Source organism: Carlito syrichta, unplaced genomic scaffold (genome assembly GCF_000164805.1).
Source record: "Carlito syrichta isolate Samal-C Ts95f unplaced genomic scaffold, Tarsius_syrichta-2.0.1 Scaffold315851, whole genome shotgun sequence".
NCBI classification, from domain to species: domain Eukaryota; kingdom Metazoa; phylum Chordata; class Mammalia; order Primates; family Tarsiidae; genus Carlito; species Carlito syrichta.
The window spans coordinates 426,846-443,037 of NW_007259947.1; the positions used below are offsets into that span (position 1 = coordinate 426,846).

At 37.4% G+C, this 16,192-nt stretch overlaps 1 protein-coding gene across 1 annotated transcript; it reads right to left on the reverse strand.

Moving 5' to 3' along the window:
- Positions 1-799: 799 nt before the first annotated feature.
- Positions 800-15,330, reverse strand: LOC103276046 (protein NipSnap homolog 3A-like). Its single transcript, XM_008073465.1, has 6 exons — positions 15,185-15,330; positions 11,619-11,829; positions 9,387-9,545; positions 6,564-6,713; positions 1,722-1,808; positions 800-1,630 (listed from the first exon to the last, which is right to left on the reverse strand). The coding sequence occupies exons 1-6, from the start codon at positions 15,242-15,244 to the stop codon at positions 1,554-1,556; spliced, it is 744 nt and encodes a 247-aa protein (XP_008071656.1). The 5' UTR covers positions 15,245-15,330; the 3' UTR covers positions 800-1,553.
- Between the last annotated feature and the right edge of the window lie 862 nt (positions 15,331-16,192).

A 16,192-nucleotide genomic window follows, 5' to 3' on the forward strand; every position in this document is an offset into this window, starting at 1 on the left:
TTGATTCAGAGGAACAAATTCCAACTGTACTCAAAGGACCCAGCCTCCAAAAAAGTAATTCGAGTTTTTTTGGAGCCCCCTTCATATATTAGGAGTCAAAGGCAATTGACAGTCATAACCCTAAGATACCACAACATTCTGAAGCAAAATGTTAAACTATTTCCTGAAATATTTTAGTTGAATTTTAAGTTTTAATTTAATTCAATTTTAATTTGTAATTTGTAATTTATGTGTATATTAAACATATACTGAGTTCCTCACGATTTCACACATGTGAGATGTCTTAGGATTCTTTGAGCTCTGCATGGACAAGAATACTAAAAAGGCATGTTTCAGCTGTCACTGCCTGCTTTGTCTGAATAGTATTTCGCATTGCATAATTTGGCTTTTTCCAAATAAACTACAGAATCCTTGGAGCCTGAAAAATGGGAAAAAACTATACATTCTGTTTTCTAAAATTTCCCTTGGACAGTTAATTTATAGTTTACATATATTATAGCTAAACTATATAAAATATAGCCATAAATACAGACTATCAGGAAAGCTTGGAGTACCAAACCTAGTTTTACAACATAGATGCATTAAGTACAATGGAAATTAAAGATGCTTTGAGGAAACCTTGAACCTCTGTGGCAGTACAAAAGAAATCCTTCTTCTGGTGTTACTAGCATGCTATTTTATTGATGTAACCTAGCATTTACAATGAAGTTGTTAAATTATCACTGTGTCACTATCCTATAACCATACATTAAGAGCTACAGACAGAATATACATATGCAACACAAATTAAAAAAATAAGAACAGATATGTAGGCTTTTATTAGGGCAAGCATTTCCATAACCATAAAGATCTCTTTAAAACAAATAGATGTCTCAAGATTTTTGTTAGTGATCTAAAATAAAGTAACAATTAGTAAAATTAACCATAAATGAACACATTTCAGCCTATAAACCAACAAGTCTTCTCTAGATTTTTAACCTGTGACCTAATTACATTATTTTCCAAGTTGAATGATTAATGTGAAAATCATAATTAATATAGATGACACAGATAATACCGTACTTTTCCAAAGTAAAGAAATATACTTGATCTAATATTTTTATAAATCCTATTTGATATCATAAAATAAAAATATTTTTAACATCTCAGAAAAAACAGACATTATGAAAAGATATTGTATATAGACAATTTAAAAATCTTGTCAGACAAAATGTAAAATCTTTATTTGTCTATAAGCAAATGCTATAAAGCTAAAGTCTGCCAAAATAAAGAAGAAGCGATATTCTGAAATGAATGAAAAGTCAAGATTTCATGAAATAGTGACAATTATTTTTAATGTATAATAGATATATTAGAAATGCCATAGGGAACGTGAGCAGAACTATTTTCTGAAGTGGTGGTGACAAAGGACACATGTAGCTTTCAAAAATGCAAGAAACAGCACATTAACTTACCACCTCCTTCAAATAAAAGACATTCTTGGAAGAATCTAAGCACCATTAGCAGATACATCTTCTACCAGAAGATGAAATGTTTTGTATTTCAATAGAAAACTATTTCAGTGGTGAGAATGATGTAGGAATCAGAAGCATATTCTGCTGAGATACTAGGTAGTTGACACTTTCCCGAACTGAAAAAACATTTCATGAGAAGGTATATAAAGTTATTGACTGAATCACATTTTTTTCTAAAAATAATCTATATCTAGCAAAACAGCTTACCAGCCACCACAACTCTGGGATCCTCGTGAGACCGATGTCTCCCAGCTGCACGACTATCTGCACTCTCATTCCACCAAAGAACATGAACTGCAGAAATGAACCAAAATAGACAATTAAAAAACTGGTATTAGCAAACAAGAAATAACAGAAAAGTGAATAAAGAAGGTCTTATTCTTTAAACCACAATAGGTATATCTGAAAGATAATAAATATTTCCATGATAAAATTTCAAAAGGGTTCAGAGACTGACTAGAGAAATTTAGAAATTAACAAATCAAACTGGAAACAGAAAACTGAAGAGGGAGGTTTATACTTACACAGATCAAGGCATAATTTAGACCAGGTTTCATGACTTGCTACTATATTTTATTTTATTAAAAAAAGCAGGTTATACAAACTGTGATTACTCTATCAAATTTAGATGATACGAAGAAAAATCAAGTTAGCATAATCTTGTTATACATATAGTGTGTTTCCTTTAAAAAATGAGTAAACTAAATTAGAATCTTTCTGTACATTATGCTTAGTAACAGATTTTAAAAAATCAACAATATGAGAATCTTCTATGTCAATGATATTAATTTTAATGGCTATATAATTCCTCCTTATCTATATAACAAATATTTAATCCCAACCCCTTTTTGTTGATTATTTAATTATTCCCAGTATTGCAGTATTCTACAAAACACTGAAATAAGTGTTGTACATAATTTTTTAATAAATAAAATCTACATGTTGTTGTATTAATTTTGAAAACCACAGATAAATAAAAGGATAAAGTAAGAACCATCTGTAATCCTACCACTCCTAAATAACCACTTTTCTATTTTGGTATATCTTTCCCATATTTTTATATATGTGTATTTTTTATATGTTTATATACTTTTTATATACATGCAGCATACATGTTTATCCTTATATAGGCTGCATGATGTGATGTATATGGATGTCTACTTATATAAGCATATCTATTACATAAATAGGGTTATACCACATTGTTTCCAGTGCTTCCTTACTATAAACAAAGCTGACATAAACTTCATTAGAGCAGCACCAACACACATACCTATGATAATAAAAATTGTGACAACTACTACTAACATTTATTGGGTGATTTTTTTTTTTTTGAGTTGGAGTCTCACTCTGTCACCCAGACTGGAGTGCAGTGGCCACTCCCGGCCACTGCAGCCTTGACCTGCTGGGCTCCGGCGATCTGTCCGCTTTGGCCTTCCAAGCAGCTGGAACTGCAGGTGCGTGCTACCACGCCCGGCTAATTTTTGATTTATTGTAAAGATGAGGTCTTGCCAAGTTGCCTAGGCAGGTCTCGAACCTGCGGGCTCAGACAATCCACTCACCTCAGCCTTCCAAAGTGCGGGATTATAGGCTGAGCCACCGAGCCCAGCTTATTGGGTGATTCTTATGTGCCAGGCCTAGTTTTAAGAATTTAATGTATTTGCTTATTTGGTCATCATAATCATCAAAGGGTAGGTTATTATTTATCATCATTTTATTGATAAGGAAACAAAAGTATAGTGAGATTAAGCAATTTACCCAAGGTCACAAAGTTAGTAAGTGATAGCGCTAGGATTCAAATGCAGGTTGTCTGGATCTGATTATTTCCTTAATATAAACTCTTAAAATTTGAGTTGAGAAAACTAAATGTCATAGATACTGTGTCCTCCAGAAATGATATTCCAATTTATACTCAGCAGATTATTATTCTCCTAAAGGCTGAGAAAGAATTTAAGATTAAAAAATCTGTGTACACACATTTTTAAAAGTTTAAATAAAAATTATACTTTTTAGTATAGAAAATTAAAATAGAGCCTTTAAAAAAGCTTTAATCTTGTTCTCACTCATAAGTGGACCTTGAATAATTATCATAATACTGTAAGAAAGTGATTGGCAGTAAGTGGGAAATTGCCAGGGGACGGGGAGTGGGATTGGCAGCTGAGGAAAACTGCCAGGGGAGGGAGGGCACACTTCATCAACAAGGGTAACTGCATAATGAACATTTGTATACCTAACCCTGAAGTGTACCCTACATCTACAAAATTTTAAAAAGCTTTAATCTTATTATTCAAATATGATTCCTATATATTTTATGTCCTTTCACATTTCTTTAAGGTATAACTAAATACAACTACACACATACCTATTTCTCAGAAGTAATACTGGCAAAGACAAAAAATTAAGGCTTTTTATTTATATTGCCATGTTTTCAGAAGGAAACATTATACCAACATGAACTGTACACAGCATATAAGTACTTAATTTTTTCTCTGACCTAACACTTTATCTACATAAGTAGGTCATTGTTAGGTGTGAAAAATTCTATCTCATTATTGTTTTAATTTGCATCTTCAAAATATACTTAGTAGCTATTTTTATGTCTACCTTTGTATATGTTTGCAGTTTTCTTTTTACTTTAGGATTTCATTTGTGGTAGTTTGAAAATTTGAGTCCTTGTATAATAAAATCATCAATTAATTTTTTTTCCCTTCACAGTTCCTTCATTTACTCTTTGGCTTAGAAATAGTCCCCTAGCCGGGCTCGGTGGCTCAGCCTGTAATCCCGTGCCTTTGGGAGGCTGAGGAGAGTGGATTGCCTGAGCCCGCGGGTTCGAGACCTGCCTGGGCAGATGAGACCTCATCTCTACAATAAATTGAAAAATGACCCGGGTGTGGTAGCGCATGCCTGTAATTCCGGCTACTCGGAAGGCTGAGGCGGAAGGATCGCCGGAGCCCAGCAGGTTGAGGCTGCGGTGGCCGGGAGCGCCCACTGCACTCCAGTCCGGGCGACAGTAAGACTCCAGCTCAAAAAAAAAAAAAAAAAAATGAAACAGTCTCCAACCATATTATTAAATAAATTCATCTCTATGAATATGTGAGTTAATAATTCATCTATAAATTAATCTAATATTCCATCCATTTAATAATTCTTGACTTCATTTTTTTGCATTGACTCTACTTGGAGTGCCAAAAAATGTATACATATTTTAGGTGATGTTATCTGGGCATTACTTTTAGTTTGCTGTAATCAGAAGTGTCTAGAAGCTGATGGAAACCACTTTGAGCACCTCTTATAATTGCAGAAGTCAAATATTCAATGTACAAAATATTCTACAATTTTAATACAGTTTTTTCCCTTCTTAAAATATGTATACTTTTTGGGCACCCTTTGTATAAGTCATTTAAATTTTTTGTATATTCTGATTATTTTCTTTGGGTATGTTACTAAAAGTTGAATATCTGGGTAAAAACCAGGAGCTCAGCTTTAAATTTGTTAGGTTTGAGATGTCAAGTGAACATTCAAGTAGGGAAGTTGAGGAGATAATTGTAATATAATGAGTCTTTCAAATATTTTATTAGCTATTCTTAGCAATTTTTCCTTTCAGATGAACTTTGCACACATTTTTTAGATTTCTGCCACAAAAAACTCTCTGAAATTCTCACTGCAGTTACTGTCAACTCTAAATGCCCAAAATAGGTGTTTTATTAAATAAAGTTAGTCTGACTATCTGTTTATTAATAATGCTATCAAACATGCTAGGGTGTTACAAAGTTATTACCAATGATGAATATGTATTGCTTCTAGTCTGTTTATACCTAATAATATTTTGATCTTTGTATTTCTATGTCATTATATCCAAAGACCAAAATGTTGGCAGTGTTGTCCTAAAGTAATGGGAAATGAGCTAATACTTTTCTTTGAGTTTGTTCATGTTTTTAGCATTTGTAAAAAATATATAAGTACACTTTCTGAATGAAAGTGTACTTATATATTTTTTACAAATATACTTCACCTAATGTTAATTAATTAATTAATTTTTGAAAGCAGGATTTATTGGGGACAGAAAAGCTCCCACAGTGGGAGAGGACCCGAAGAGGTTGCCCCCACCTAATGTTATTTTAAAAAATCAGTAAGGCCACGGTGGCTCAGCCTATAATCCCAGCACTTTGGCCGAGGTGAGTGGATTGTCTGAGACTGAGGGTTCAAGACAAGCCCAAGCAACTTGGTGAGGCCTCTTCTCTACAATAAAAGAAAAATATTTAGCCAGGCGTGGTAGCGTGTGCCTATAGTTCCAGCAACTTGGAAGGCTGAGGTGGAAGGATTGTCAGAGCCCAGACGGTCGAAGCTGGGGTAGCCGTGAGTCTGCCACTGCACTCCAGCATGGTTGACAGAGTGAGACTCCAACTCAAAAAAAAAAAAAATCAATAAAAATATATTTAGAGGAAAAAAAGATGAAAATAATATTTTCTTGAGGAGCTCTCCAATTTTTAAAATTTATTATTTTTATGTATCAACAGAAAACAGCAGTCTAGCATTTGAAAAAGTTACCACAAGGTATTAACTTTCTAAAAAACTAAGATAAAAACTGTTTTTTTTTTGTTTTTTGTTTTGAGTTGGAGTCTTACTCTGTCACCCAGACTGGCGTGCAGTGGCCGCTCCCGGCCACTGCAGCTTCGACCTGTTGGGCTCCAGCGATCCTTCTGCTTCAGCCTTCCAAGTAGCTAGAACTACAGGTGCGTGCTATCACGCCCGGCTAATTTTTGATTTATTGTAGAGATGAGATCTTGCCAAGTTGCCCGGGCGGATCTCGAACCCGCAGGCTCAGGCAATCCACTCACCTCAGCTTCCCAAAGCACTGGGATTTCAGGCTGAGCCACTGAGCCCGGCAAAAACTGTTTTTATTCAACTCTTAATGTTACAAAAAACTAAAAATTTGGAAACAAAAATGAAAATAGAAACCATAATGAAAAAGAAAGACAAACTGACCCAAGAAACTTAATAGACCACCAATATACACTGTAATTTCATAAAATAAATGGACAACTGTACCTCGGTTGAGGTCTCCATACTCTGTGTGGAAAACACCAACTAGTTTTGAGTAGCCTAGATTAACATGGGCAGTAATTGCCCTTTTAAATGCATCACCCCACAGAGCTGGTCCACCAGGTTTCATCTGAAAAGTTGCCAGTTCATAGACTCCTAGAACAGGGGAAATAAATTATTATTATTTTTAATTTAAGTAATTTATTTTATTTATTTATTTATTATTATAAAGATATAGGGTATATAAACATCAGGGTTAGGTATATAAACATTGATTATGCAGGTACCCTTGTTGATGAGGGATGCCCCTCCCTCCCCTAGCAGTTTCCCTCAACTGCCAATCCCCCCACAACAGTTTCTCATTACTGTCAAGTGCTTTCTTATAGTATTATAATTGTTCAAGGTCCGCTTATGAATGAAAACATATGGTACTCTGTTCTTTGTTTCTGTGATAGATCACTGAGTATGATTGACCCCCAAATCCATCCAAGTTGCTGTGAAGTCCATATATTTGTCCTTATTTATGGCTGCATAATATTCCATTGTGTATATGTACCACATTTTCTTTATCCAGTCCAGCTTCGATAACAATAATTATTTTTAAGAAAATATTCAAGTAATTTTGAATCAGGTTTGTTTGGTTCCAGGAGAAGGCTAACTAATGTATACAGATTTGGAGGATAATCCATGTATATATATTTATGTAGTTGTTCTTATTAATTCTCTGCATTATTGTTCCTTGCTTTTATGTTTAGAAAGTCTGTGTTATGCTTAAGGGTCAGTGGTTAAGCTTAATCATAAAGAAATAGAGGCTGGGCTTGGTGGTTCAGCCCATAATCCCAGCACTTTGGGAGGCCAAGGAGAGTGGATTGCCTGAGCCTGCGGTTCGAGACCAGCCCAGGCAACTTGGCGAGACCTCATCTCTACAATAAAATAAAAAATTGCCGGGCATGATAGTGCTTGCCTGTAGTTCTGGCTACTCAGAAGGCTGAAGCAAAAGGATTGCTGGAGCCCAGAAGGTCGATGCTGGGATTACCATGAGCATGTGTGCCACTGCACTCCAGCCTGGGCGAAGGAGTGAAACTCCAACTCAAAAAAAAAAAAAAAGAAATAGAGGAAAAAAGGACTAGAAGCTATATATAAGCTACTATCTGAATATATATATATAATTACATATAAAAATATATAAAGTTATATATAAAATTATATATAAAAATATAAAATATATATAAAAATATAAAATATATATTAAAATATGTATATATTCAGATAGTAGCTTATATATAGCTTCTAGTCCTTTTTCCTCTATTTCTTTTTTTTTTTTTGAGTTGGAGTCTCACTCTGTCACCCAGGCTGGAGTGCAGTGGCACACTCACGACCACCCCAGTGTCCACCTGCTGGGCTCAGGAGATTCTTCCATTTCAACCTTCCAAGTAGCTGGAATTACAGGTGCAGTGTGTGCCACCATGCCTAGCTAATTTTTTTATTTATTGTAGAGATGAGGTCTCACCAAGTTGCCCAGGCTGGTCTCGAACCTGTCGGCTCAGGCAATCCTCTTATCTCAGCCTTCTAAAGTGCTGGGATTATAGGCTTGAGCCAATGTGCCCGGCCATCTGAAATATTTTTAATCTGTAAAACTTGCAAATAAAATATTCAGAATATATAATGAAATAGAATTTATGAACCGCCCAAATTTACACTTTTAAAAAAGAAATGAATAAGTATTTTCTCATCTCCTTCATTTCCCTCTTCTTTTAAATTTTGAGAGCAAATACTTTTCTCTTTGTATAATTTCCTCTATAGAATTCTATTTCTAATAAGAACAGCAAATAGCTGACCTGAAGTCATGTCTGAGCCTTTGAGGAAAAAAAGAAAACCCTGAAGAGATGGTTTTGTTTTCCCTAAATATCCAAGTAAATGCTTATAAAGCATTTTCCCTTCTGGTCAGAAGTATGAGGTGAATGGAGAGAAAGAAACTAGGGGACAAGGAGATTAGACAAGAAAAAGGAAAAAGTACAAAGTTACAAAAGAATTACGAGCAACACAGAAGAAGAGAATTAAGATCTGACACTAAGAAGCCAACTATTTTATTTAGACAGTGCTAAAAGCTGAGCTGCTGTTTAAGTGGGTAAAGATTCAAATAAAACTTTTCAAATATCTTGTCATCTAAAGTAAAATACAAAGTTGAGTTTATAAGGGAGATTGAAAATTAGATTAGTTTATGCTTTTCTAACCTGACCTGTGTTTAAAACTAGATTGAGGTAATTATTTCTTTAAGTAAGAAGTAAAATCAGCAAGAAGACAAATCTTAAGGAAGTATTCTCAAACTGAGAAACAACAAAGAAGGTACAAAAGTTAAACTACAATGCTACAGCTTAACAATTTAAGTTAATTTACTTCCCCTAAACAGTCAGTCTTATAAGTAAAGATGTACTTCATGATGTAAGATCAGCTGAATTTGTGGGAAAAATACCTATATATTTCAAAGTGTATACATTTTAAAACTATGACAACATTTCATAAACTACTCCTTACCTACTCTGCTCCCAATCTGCACTTCTCCAACTTTACTGACCATGTCAACTTTTTATATAACACAGCTAAACTTTAAGAGTCCGTCAGATTCTAATTTGGAAAATTACTTCAATATTTGAAGTAATTGTTTTAAGGATAAGCAAAGAGCTCAAATTCATGTTTATCTCTATAGTCACCATACATTCATATATAAAACGAAGAATTTAATTTTTTCCTGTGGAATTTTAGTGTTTATAGCTTTAGGTCTTTAGTATTTTATTCATTAAACTCAATGTCACAAAGGGAAGGACTCACCTGCTTTTGGAGGCTTTTCTAATTTGCACCATGGTACCAGATAAGTAATATCCAGCTCTTGCTTATCAACGAGAGCCCAATTTGGAATGATAAATTTTTCTTGCCATTCCTTATCTTTGGCTAAGCCTTTCCGAACTTCAGCTCGATGAGCAAAATTATCTATGGGAAGAAAAGGATTAAGAAAATGAAAACTTTTTATTTAAAATCACTATATTGGGATTTCATTCAATTCAGGAAAGTTTCATTGAGGCATATATGAATCCTGCGTTATGTCATTGGAGATACCAACATAAACAGAGGTGAAAAATGCCCTCAACTTACTTATGGTCTAAAAGAAGAGTAGGAATGTAAATAACAAATTATAATATCATATAATGGGTTTGATAGGCTCTACCACTTTAATAGGCAGTTGTGTGAATTAGGTCAGTTATTGAAGCCTTCTGTGCCTCAGAATCTTATTCTGTGAAATGGAGATAATACTACCTCCAGGGTTGTTGTGAGGATTAAATGAATACAGGAAAAGAGCTTAGAAAGTGTTTGACACCTTTGTAAGCACTCAGTATATGCTAACTATTCTTATGAATTAACTGAGGCATGTAATTTATACTGCTAGTTTAGAGAAAGACTACCTTTCCTTGGTGTTGGTGGTGGCAGGAATCAGGTCAAGGAACACTTTGACTCAAACTGAACATAAATGACTTTGAGATGTACTTTTTAAGTCTCTTTTCCTTTGAACAAAGAGTTTCCAAAGAAAGAGTGCTGACTCTTTTACTTATTGTCAATCATTCTTTTCCCTACAATCTATTTCTTTTCTTTCTCTGTTACCCAAACAGATATTCATTTACCAATGTAAGTACCTAGTAGAGCCTGCCCTTGACTCGACAGGTTCTGCATCTGTGCAACCAACTGTAGATCAAAAATATTTTTTTAAAAAATAAAAATAATATGAAAAAATATAAATCAAAACCAATACAGTATAACATTATTTACAAAGCATACACATTTCATTAAGTATTATAAGTAATTTAGAGATGATTTAAAATATATGAAAGGATGTGTGTAGGTTCTATGGAAATACTACACTATCTTCTAAAAGGGATTGAATTGATTTGATATCTGCAGGGAGTCCTGGAACTAACCTCCTGCAAATACAGAGGAACAATTATACTAACCAGGGCCTTCTAAGACTAATGATAAATGAGTTTTACATAATTTATGCTAGGGATAAGAAACAACACCTATCTTTATAACTTAAGTGTGTTATAAGGACTTTATTAGCAGTTTTTCTTTAATGGAACATGATTCAAATGTAATGGAACATGATTGTGGCATATCTAAAGCATACATTATGTTTTAATGGGGCTTGTTTTATTATAATAGGGGAAAACTAGAGAATGGCCATGTTAAGTATACAACAAACACTTTTCATATGAGGTTACTTTATGACTATTAACTTCGGATACTGATTAGGAAACACTAATGAAATTATTAAAGATTTTTAAAATATCATCAAGTCCTAATATGGACAGTTAAAGACCCAGGAGTAACAAACATTCTGGGAATTCTAGTAACTTGTTCTCCTTTCTCTAGGGGTAGGGCAGCTTCAATAAAGGAAAAATTCCGATTCCTTTTCCTTTACCTACCTAGAGAAGTATCATAGTGAATTCCTTGAAACTCTAGGGTACAGAAATGAAACACAAGTGGTTTATAAACATAACAAAGTTATTAAATCTCAGAGTTGGGTGAGGCTGAAAAGTTAACCATCATCTCCTATAAACCTCCATTTTCATAAAGCCCCTAATGGTTACACTTCTGCTCAAATGATAATAATCCATCCTCGCTTTAATAAGAAAAGATACTTTTCCTTTCCTTTTGTGATATTAACCTTCTTGGACTTTTACAATCATTGATTTATATTTTCCAAAAACCATCTTTACAACATACCATTCTAAAGTTTTTCTGAGAACTAAAGTCTAGTTCACAATTTTATGATTTTATATCTGAGACTCCACATTTTCCCATTTATGATGATGTAAGATCCAAGCAAGGGGTTGTTAGGGGTGTACCATTGGGAGGAATTATTGTTGATTCATTTTTTAAAATACTGCTTTTTAAAAGTTTTACTTAGCCTGTATGTACCTATAGTAATACAGACCCAAGAACTAAGTCTCATGTTACCTCAAACAGAATAATGAAAATCTGTACTGAACACTTAAACTGAAAAACGCATACCATATTTCCAAATATGAAACACTTTATTCACTCTGCCTCCAAATTCTACACTCCAAAATCCAACCAATTCAGAGTGAGCTGTCCGAAGATGAATGTGTTTCTTAACATTTTCCATGAACTCGTTCATTTTTGAAGGTTGAAGATAATAAGAACGAAATTCGTAGAATGTTTCATCACATTGTCTAGGGCCCGTAGCAAAAGATGAGCACATCTGAAGAAGATAAGGCAAATTTAAATATTTTGGGAAGGTAGGATTCACTCTATTACGCTACAACCAAATGTGAGTCTGGTTTGAGAGACACTCAGGAGACTAATGATCCCTGCTTGTATTTCAGTTGTTAACTCTTCATATACATTTGTTTACATAGAAATGTCAATAAAGATAACTACCTTTACATATAGCTACTGTTTCCTAGCAGAGGTCTAGCCCCATTTTCATGAGAAGTTGATCACAAGACAGCACTGGAATCTTAGTGATGCTCCCTTACCCAAGAACTCCATTAGTAATTTCATAAATTTACAAAGATTATTTACTAAATATTCCATCTTAATCAACACCATATGTATTAGCTACACGTTTAAAAGAACTTTGCAAAACATGCACATCATTTGGCAGGCCAAATGAAACTATGTTTACTAGCAGAAAATTCTTTAGGTTCCTAAGAAACTGGGAAAGGCTATCAGATCAAAGTATTTCCTAAATCGAATGATGAAGACCACTGGTCATAAACAGGACTGGAATGTAACTAATACTAAATGAAGCTAAGACCTATCTAACCACACTTTAAATAGGAGTAGACTATCTGAATTCTAAAAAGAAAAAAAAAAAATCAAAATTGTATGAATCATTGTTTGTAACTACAGATGCAACATGAAGAAGTACATTTAATGTCTCAATTATACCAAGTTGATGGAAATATTCTTAAGAACCATCACTTCCCTTTGTAATAGTCATAGGCTCAATAAGCACATTTCTGTAATTTGGTCCTCTTAACCTGAGGGAACTTAACTTTTAGTAGCAAATGCCCTGCCAGAAATCATTCTCTGAGTCTCTGTCTGTGTATTCAAATACATATGTATAAACACACACATCTATACACACAGATACATGTAGCATTTGTTTAAAAATCCATCTTAATGTAGGTTTGGTTAGCATGTGACCATTTATTAAAGCTGAGTAAACAGAATAATCTATCAGAACAGTTATGGCAGGCTTCTTTCACCTACATATTTTTGGTGATATCATAGAAATGCCTGTGTATTATATTTATGTGTAAAATGTCTTAATTATAATTGTCTCTCTTCAGGTCATTCCACTCATGTGCGCTGAGTTATGTGCTTATTTCCTGAATGTCTAAGTCTGCTTTAAAAGCAGTTCTTTCCACTAAAATTAATTTCTGCTACCACTGGACATTCTTTTTGGGTCAATTTAACCTAACACTAATAACAAAATGCTATGAAAATAAAAAGCTGCCTAATATCTATAGTTTAAAAAATATTATAAATATTTCAGAAAACGAGCTTACGGGCTATCTGTAACAATTGTTTTTTAAGTTGATTTTCAGGGATTTGTAATTGGAGATGCCAACCTAAAAAGGATATTAGAGATAATTATCTCCAAATATGTTGAATTTATTCAGAAAATGAGAAATGAAGACTATAAACCACAAATGCACAGAATAGCAAGGCACCAGTGCATGCAGAAAGGAAAGGGTAAAGGGGTACTTTTCTTAGCAAAAAGGAGAGGTTCTAAGCTGCTTAGAATTCATTAATTCCAGAGGCTCAAATCAGAGTTTACTGGCGAAGATGCCATTACTGGGCAAGTGTTCTTTCAAGAGCATCTTAGCTCAATTATTGCAAACCTAAAGAATATCTAGTGATAAACTTTGCTAAAGGAGGAGATGCATGCAGGAGGTGAAAGGGCTTCTGGTGGGATTTTATTTATTTATTTATTTAATTTCTAAATTTTTTTTGAGTTGGAGTGTCGCTCTGTCACCCAGACTGGAGTGCAATGGCCACTCCCGGCCACTGCAGCCTCGACCTGCTGGGCTCCGGCGATCCTTCCGCTCCAGCCTTCCAAGTAGCTGGAATTACAGGCGCGCGCTACTATGCCCGGCTGATTTTTTGATTTATTGTAGAGATGAGGTCTCGCCAAGTTGCCCAGGCGGGTCTCAAACCCGCGGGCTCAGGCAATCCACTCACCTCGGCCTCCCAAAGCGCAGGATTACAGGCTGAGCCACCAAGCCCGGCTCTGGTGGCATTTTAGTCCGTGAAACAGTTCTCATCCCAGACATGTAAGCATGAACCTCTTCTCCTTAATGCCCTCTTAACTCTATTTTATCTGGGTCTAACAAAAGTGATTTCACCTGGTATCTGCAACTTCCTCAGAGAACAAACAGGTGGCTAAATGCACACATTTTTAATTGACTTTCCCAGGGGAAATATGCAGTAGAGAAGCTCAGGGAAAGGTTAACTGCAGTGAGACCACAGTGTTTGGGGGTGGGGGTGAGTTTTTGTTGCAGCATAGACTATGTACTGGAGCAGAAACCATGTGCCCTTGTCTCCAAGTTAGGACTCATTTTCACCAGGAACGACTTCTAGTTCAATTGCAAGAGAGCAACTGGTACACATCTAAAAAGAACTCAAAGTTCTGTAAAACACTGTAAGGAAATTCTTGGCCCTGCCCCACTAGGGAGAATCATGAGAATATAGACTGCATTGTTAATCCTGGGTGAATGGACGTTAAGGGCCCTTCCTCAGGGCTCCCCAGCAAGTCTGTCTCTAGAACTGGATAATCCCCTTCCTATCTTTCCCCTTGAGAAAGGAGTCAAGTGCTAAATATCCACAGGAGAAGAAACCTCTGGGCTAGATTCACAGAATAGGCCAATGCCCGACAGTTAAGACTGAACCACGAGCTCCATTTTGCACATTTAAGGTTAAAAGTACTGGTTATCTTCGTGTTTGCTACGAGGCTCTGGACTCTGCCTGGCTTGGAGATCGATTGCAAAAAACTTGGCTGACGGGGCGGGGTCAGCCCACGGGGTCCCTGGACCTTCTCTCCAAGGTTCTCCACACAATGCTCCCAAGTCGTGCACTTTATTTAAAAGGGAGAGGCAGTTCAGTTGAAGAGGCTAGAAGGCCTGCCCCGCTTCGACCTGAAGTCTGGAGAGGGCGGTGGCTTGTAAAACCGCAGACCGCCAGGCGACCCCGTGGGTTGTCCGGAGCCACAGGTGCGACGATGCTGGGCGGGAAACAGGCAGCAGCCGTCGCTTCCAGGGGTGTCTTCAGGCTGCCCGGCACACAGGCCAGAAAAGCTCTCTTTCCGCGGCTGCCCGCGAGTCGATCGGGAGGCGACCCAGGCAAGCGGGTCTCCGAGGCAGCACCCTCCCACTCCCGCGCGTCGGGCACTGCAGTCTCAGGCGACCCGGCTGGCGGCAGAAGCTCGGCGGCGGCGCGGGGTTCCAGGTCGGGGCACGCGAGGCGAGGGCGCATGCGCACGGCTCGCAAGTTCCCGGAACACGCCCCGCTCCCCCACCCGGGCTCAGGGTCACCTCCGCGGCCGGTACCTGAGGCGCGAGCGTCCGCGCAGCCAGCGCCCTAGGCAGGCTGCTCCTGAGGACCAGCATGGTGAGGCTTCAGCGCTGAGAAGGGCCGCCAGCCGTGTCCTTCTGACACTTCTCCTCTTAGGGCTTCCGGACTGGAAAGGAGCTGCAAGCGCCCAATTGGGGGACGCCGGCAGGGGCGGGACCAGCTCCGCCCCGGGCCTGGGAGGCGCGGCCGGTCGGGCCAGTCCACGCGGTGTGTGTCTCTCCAGCGCTGACCCCTGCTTCGCCTCTGTTTCCTTAAACGTTCTTGGCCCAGACGTCAGAGGTGGAGTGGGACTGGCCGAGTGCTGAGATGCGCCCTGTCCCGCCTCTCTGGGCCACCACCTCATTCGCTGCAAAGCGCCGTGCACAGATGCGTGACTGTGCGGGGATGGCGCGGTGGTCCACGAGAGGGGCTGGGTGCGTGGACGCGCGCGTGTCAGGCTTTGTATGTGACAGCTGGAGGTTGTTGCCGGGGCCAAGTTTTATACGGTGTGGCAGACATAACTGTAGAGCAGCGAGTCTTCACTTTTCCGCACTGAGTGTGTCCTCCGTCTCCACTGTCATCCCAGCGTGATCTTGGGAGGCTCCCAAGAAAAGTAAATATTTTCCGCAGAAAATATGGAGTGGCTGCACCGAGCCTCATAGGAAAGAGTCAAATTTAAACATACATACTTTGAAACTAGCTCGTTCAGTACGCCATAAAAGCAAAACAGCGAACTTCTGATCTAGTCCTCTCAATCCTGGAGTATTGGTTCCCCTAGACTGGCACCTTCCACGTTTCAAGGTGTTTCTTCTGTATTTTATTTTATTTTATTTTATTCTATTTATTTATTTTTTTGAGTTGGAGTCTCACTCAGTCGCCCAGACTAGAGTGCAGTGGCCGCTCCCGGCCACCGCAGCCTCGCTTGCTGGGCTCCGGCGATCCTTCCGCCTCAGCCTTCCAAGTAGCCGGAATTACAGGCATGCGCTACCACGCCCGGCTGATTT

What these genes read in the sequence shown, in the direction of transcription:
- LOC103276046 (XM_008073465.1), bottom strand. Translation starts at nt 15,244, where the DNA reads ATGCTGGTCCTCAGGAGCAGCCTGCCTAGGGCGCTGGCTGCGCGGACG. An exon ending in GTTTCATATTTGGAAATATG is followed by an intron (nt 9,546 to 11,618) that starts GTATGCGTTTTT and finishes TTCTTCCCATAG; the next exon opens with ATAATTTTGCTCATCGAGCT. An exon ending in AGAAAAGCCTCCAAAAGCAG is followed by an intron (nt 6,714 to 9,386) that starts GTGAGTCCTTCC and finishes CCCCTGTTCTAG; the next exon opens with GAGTCTATGAACTGGCAACT.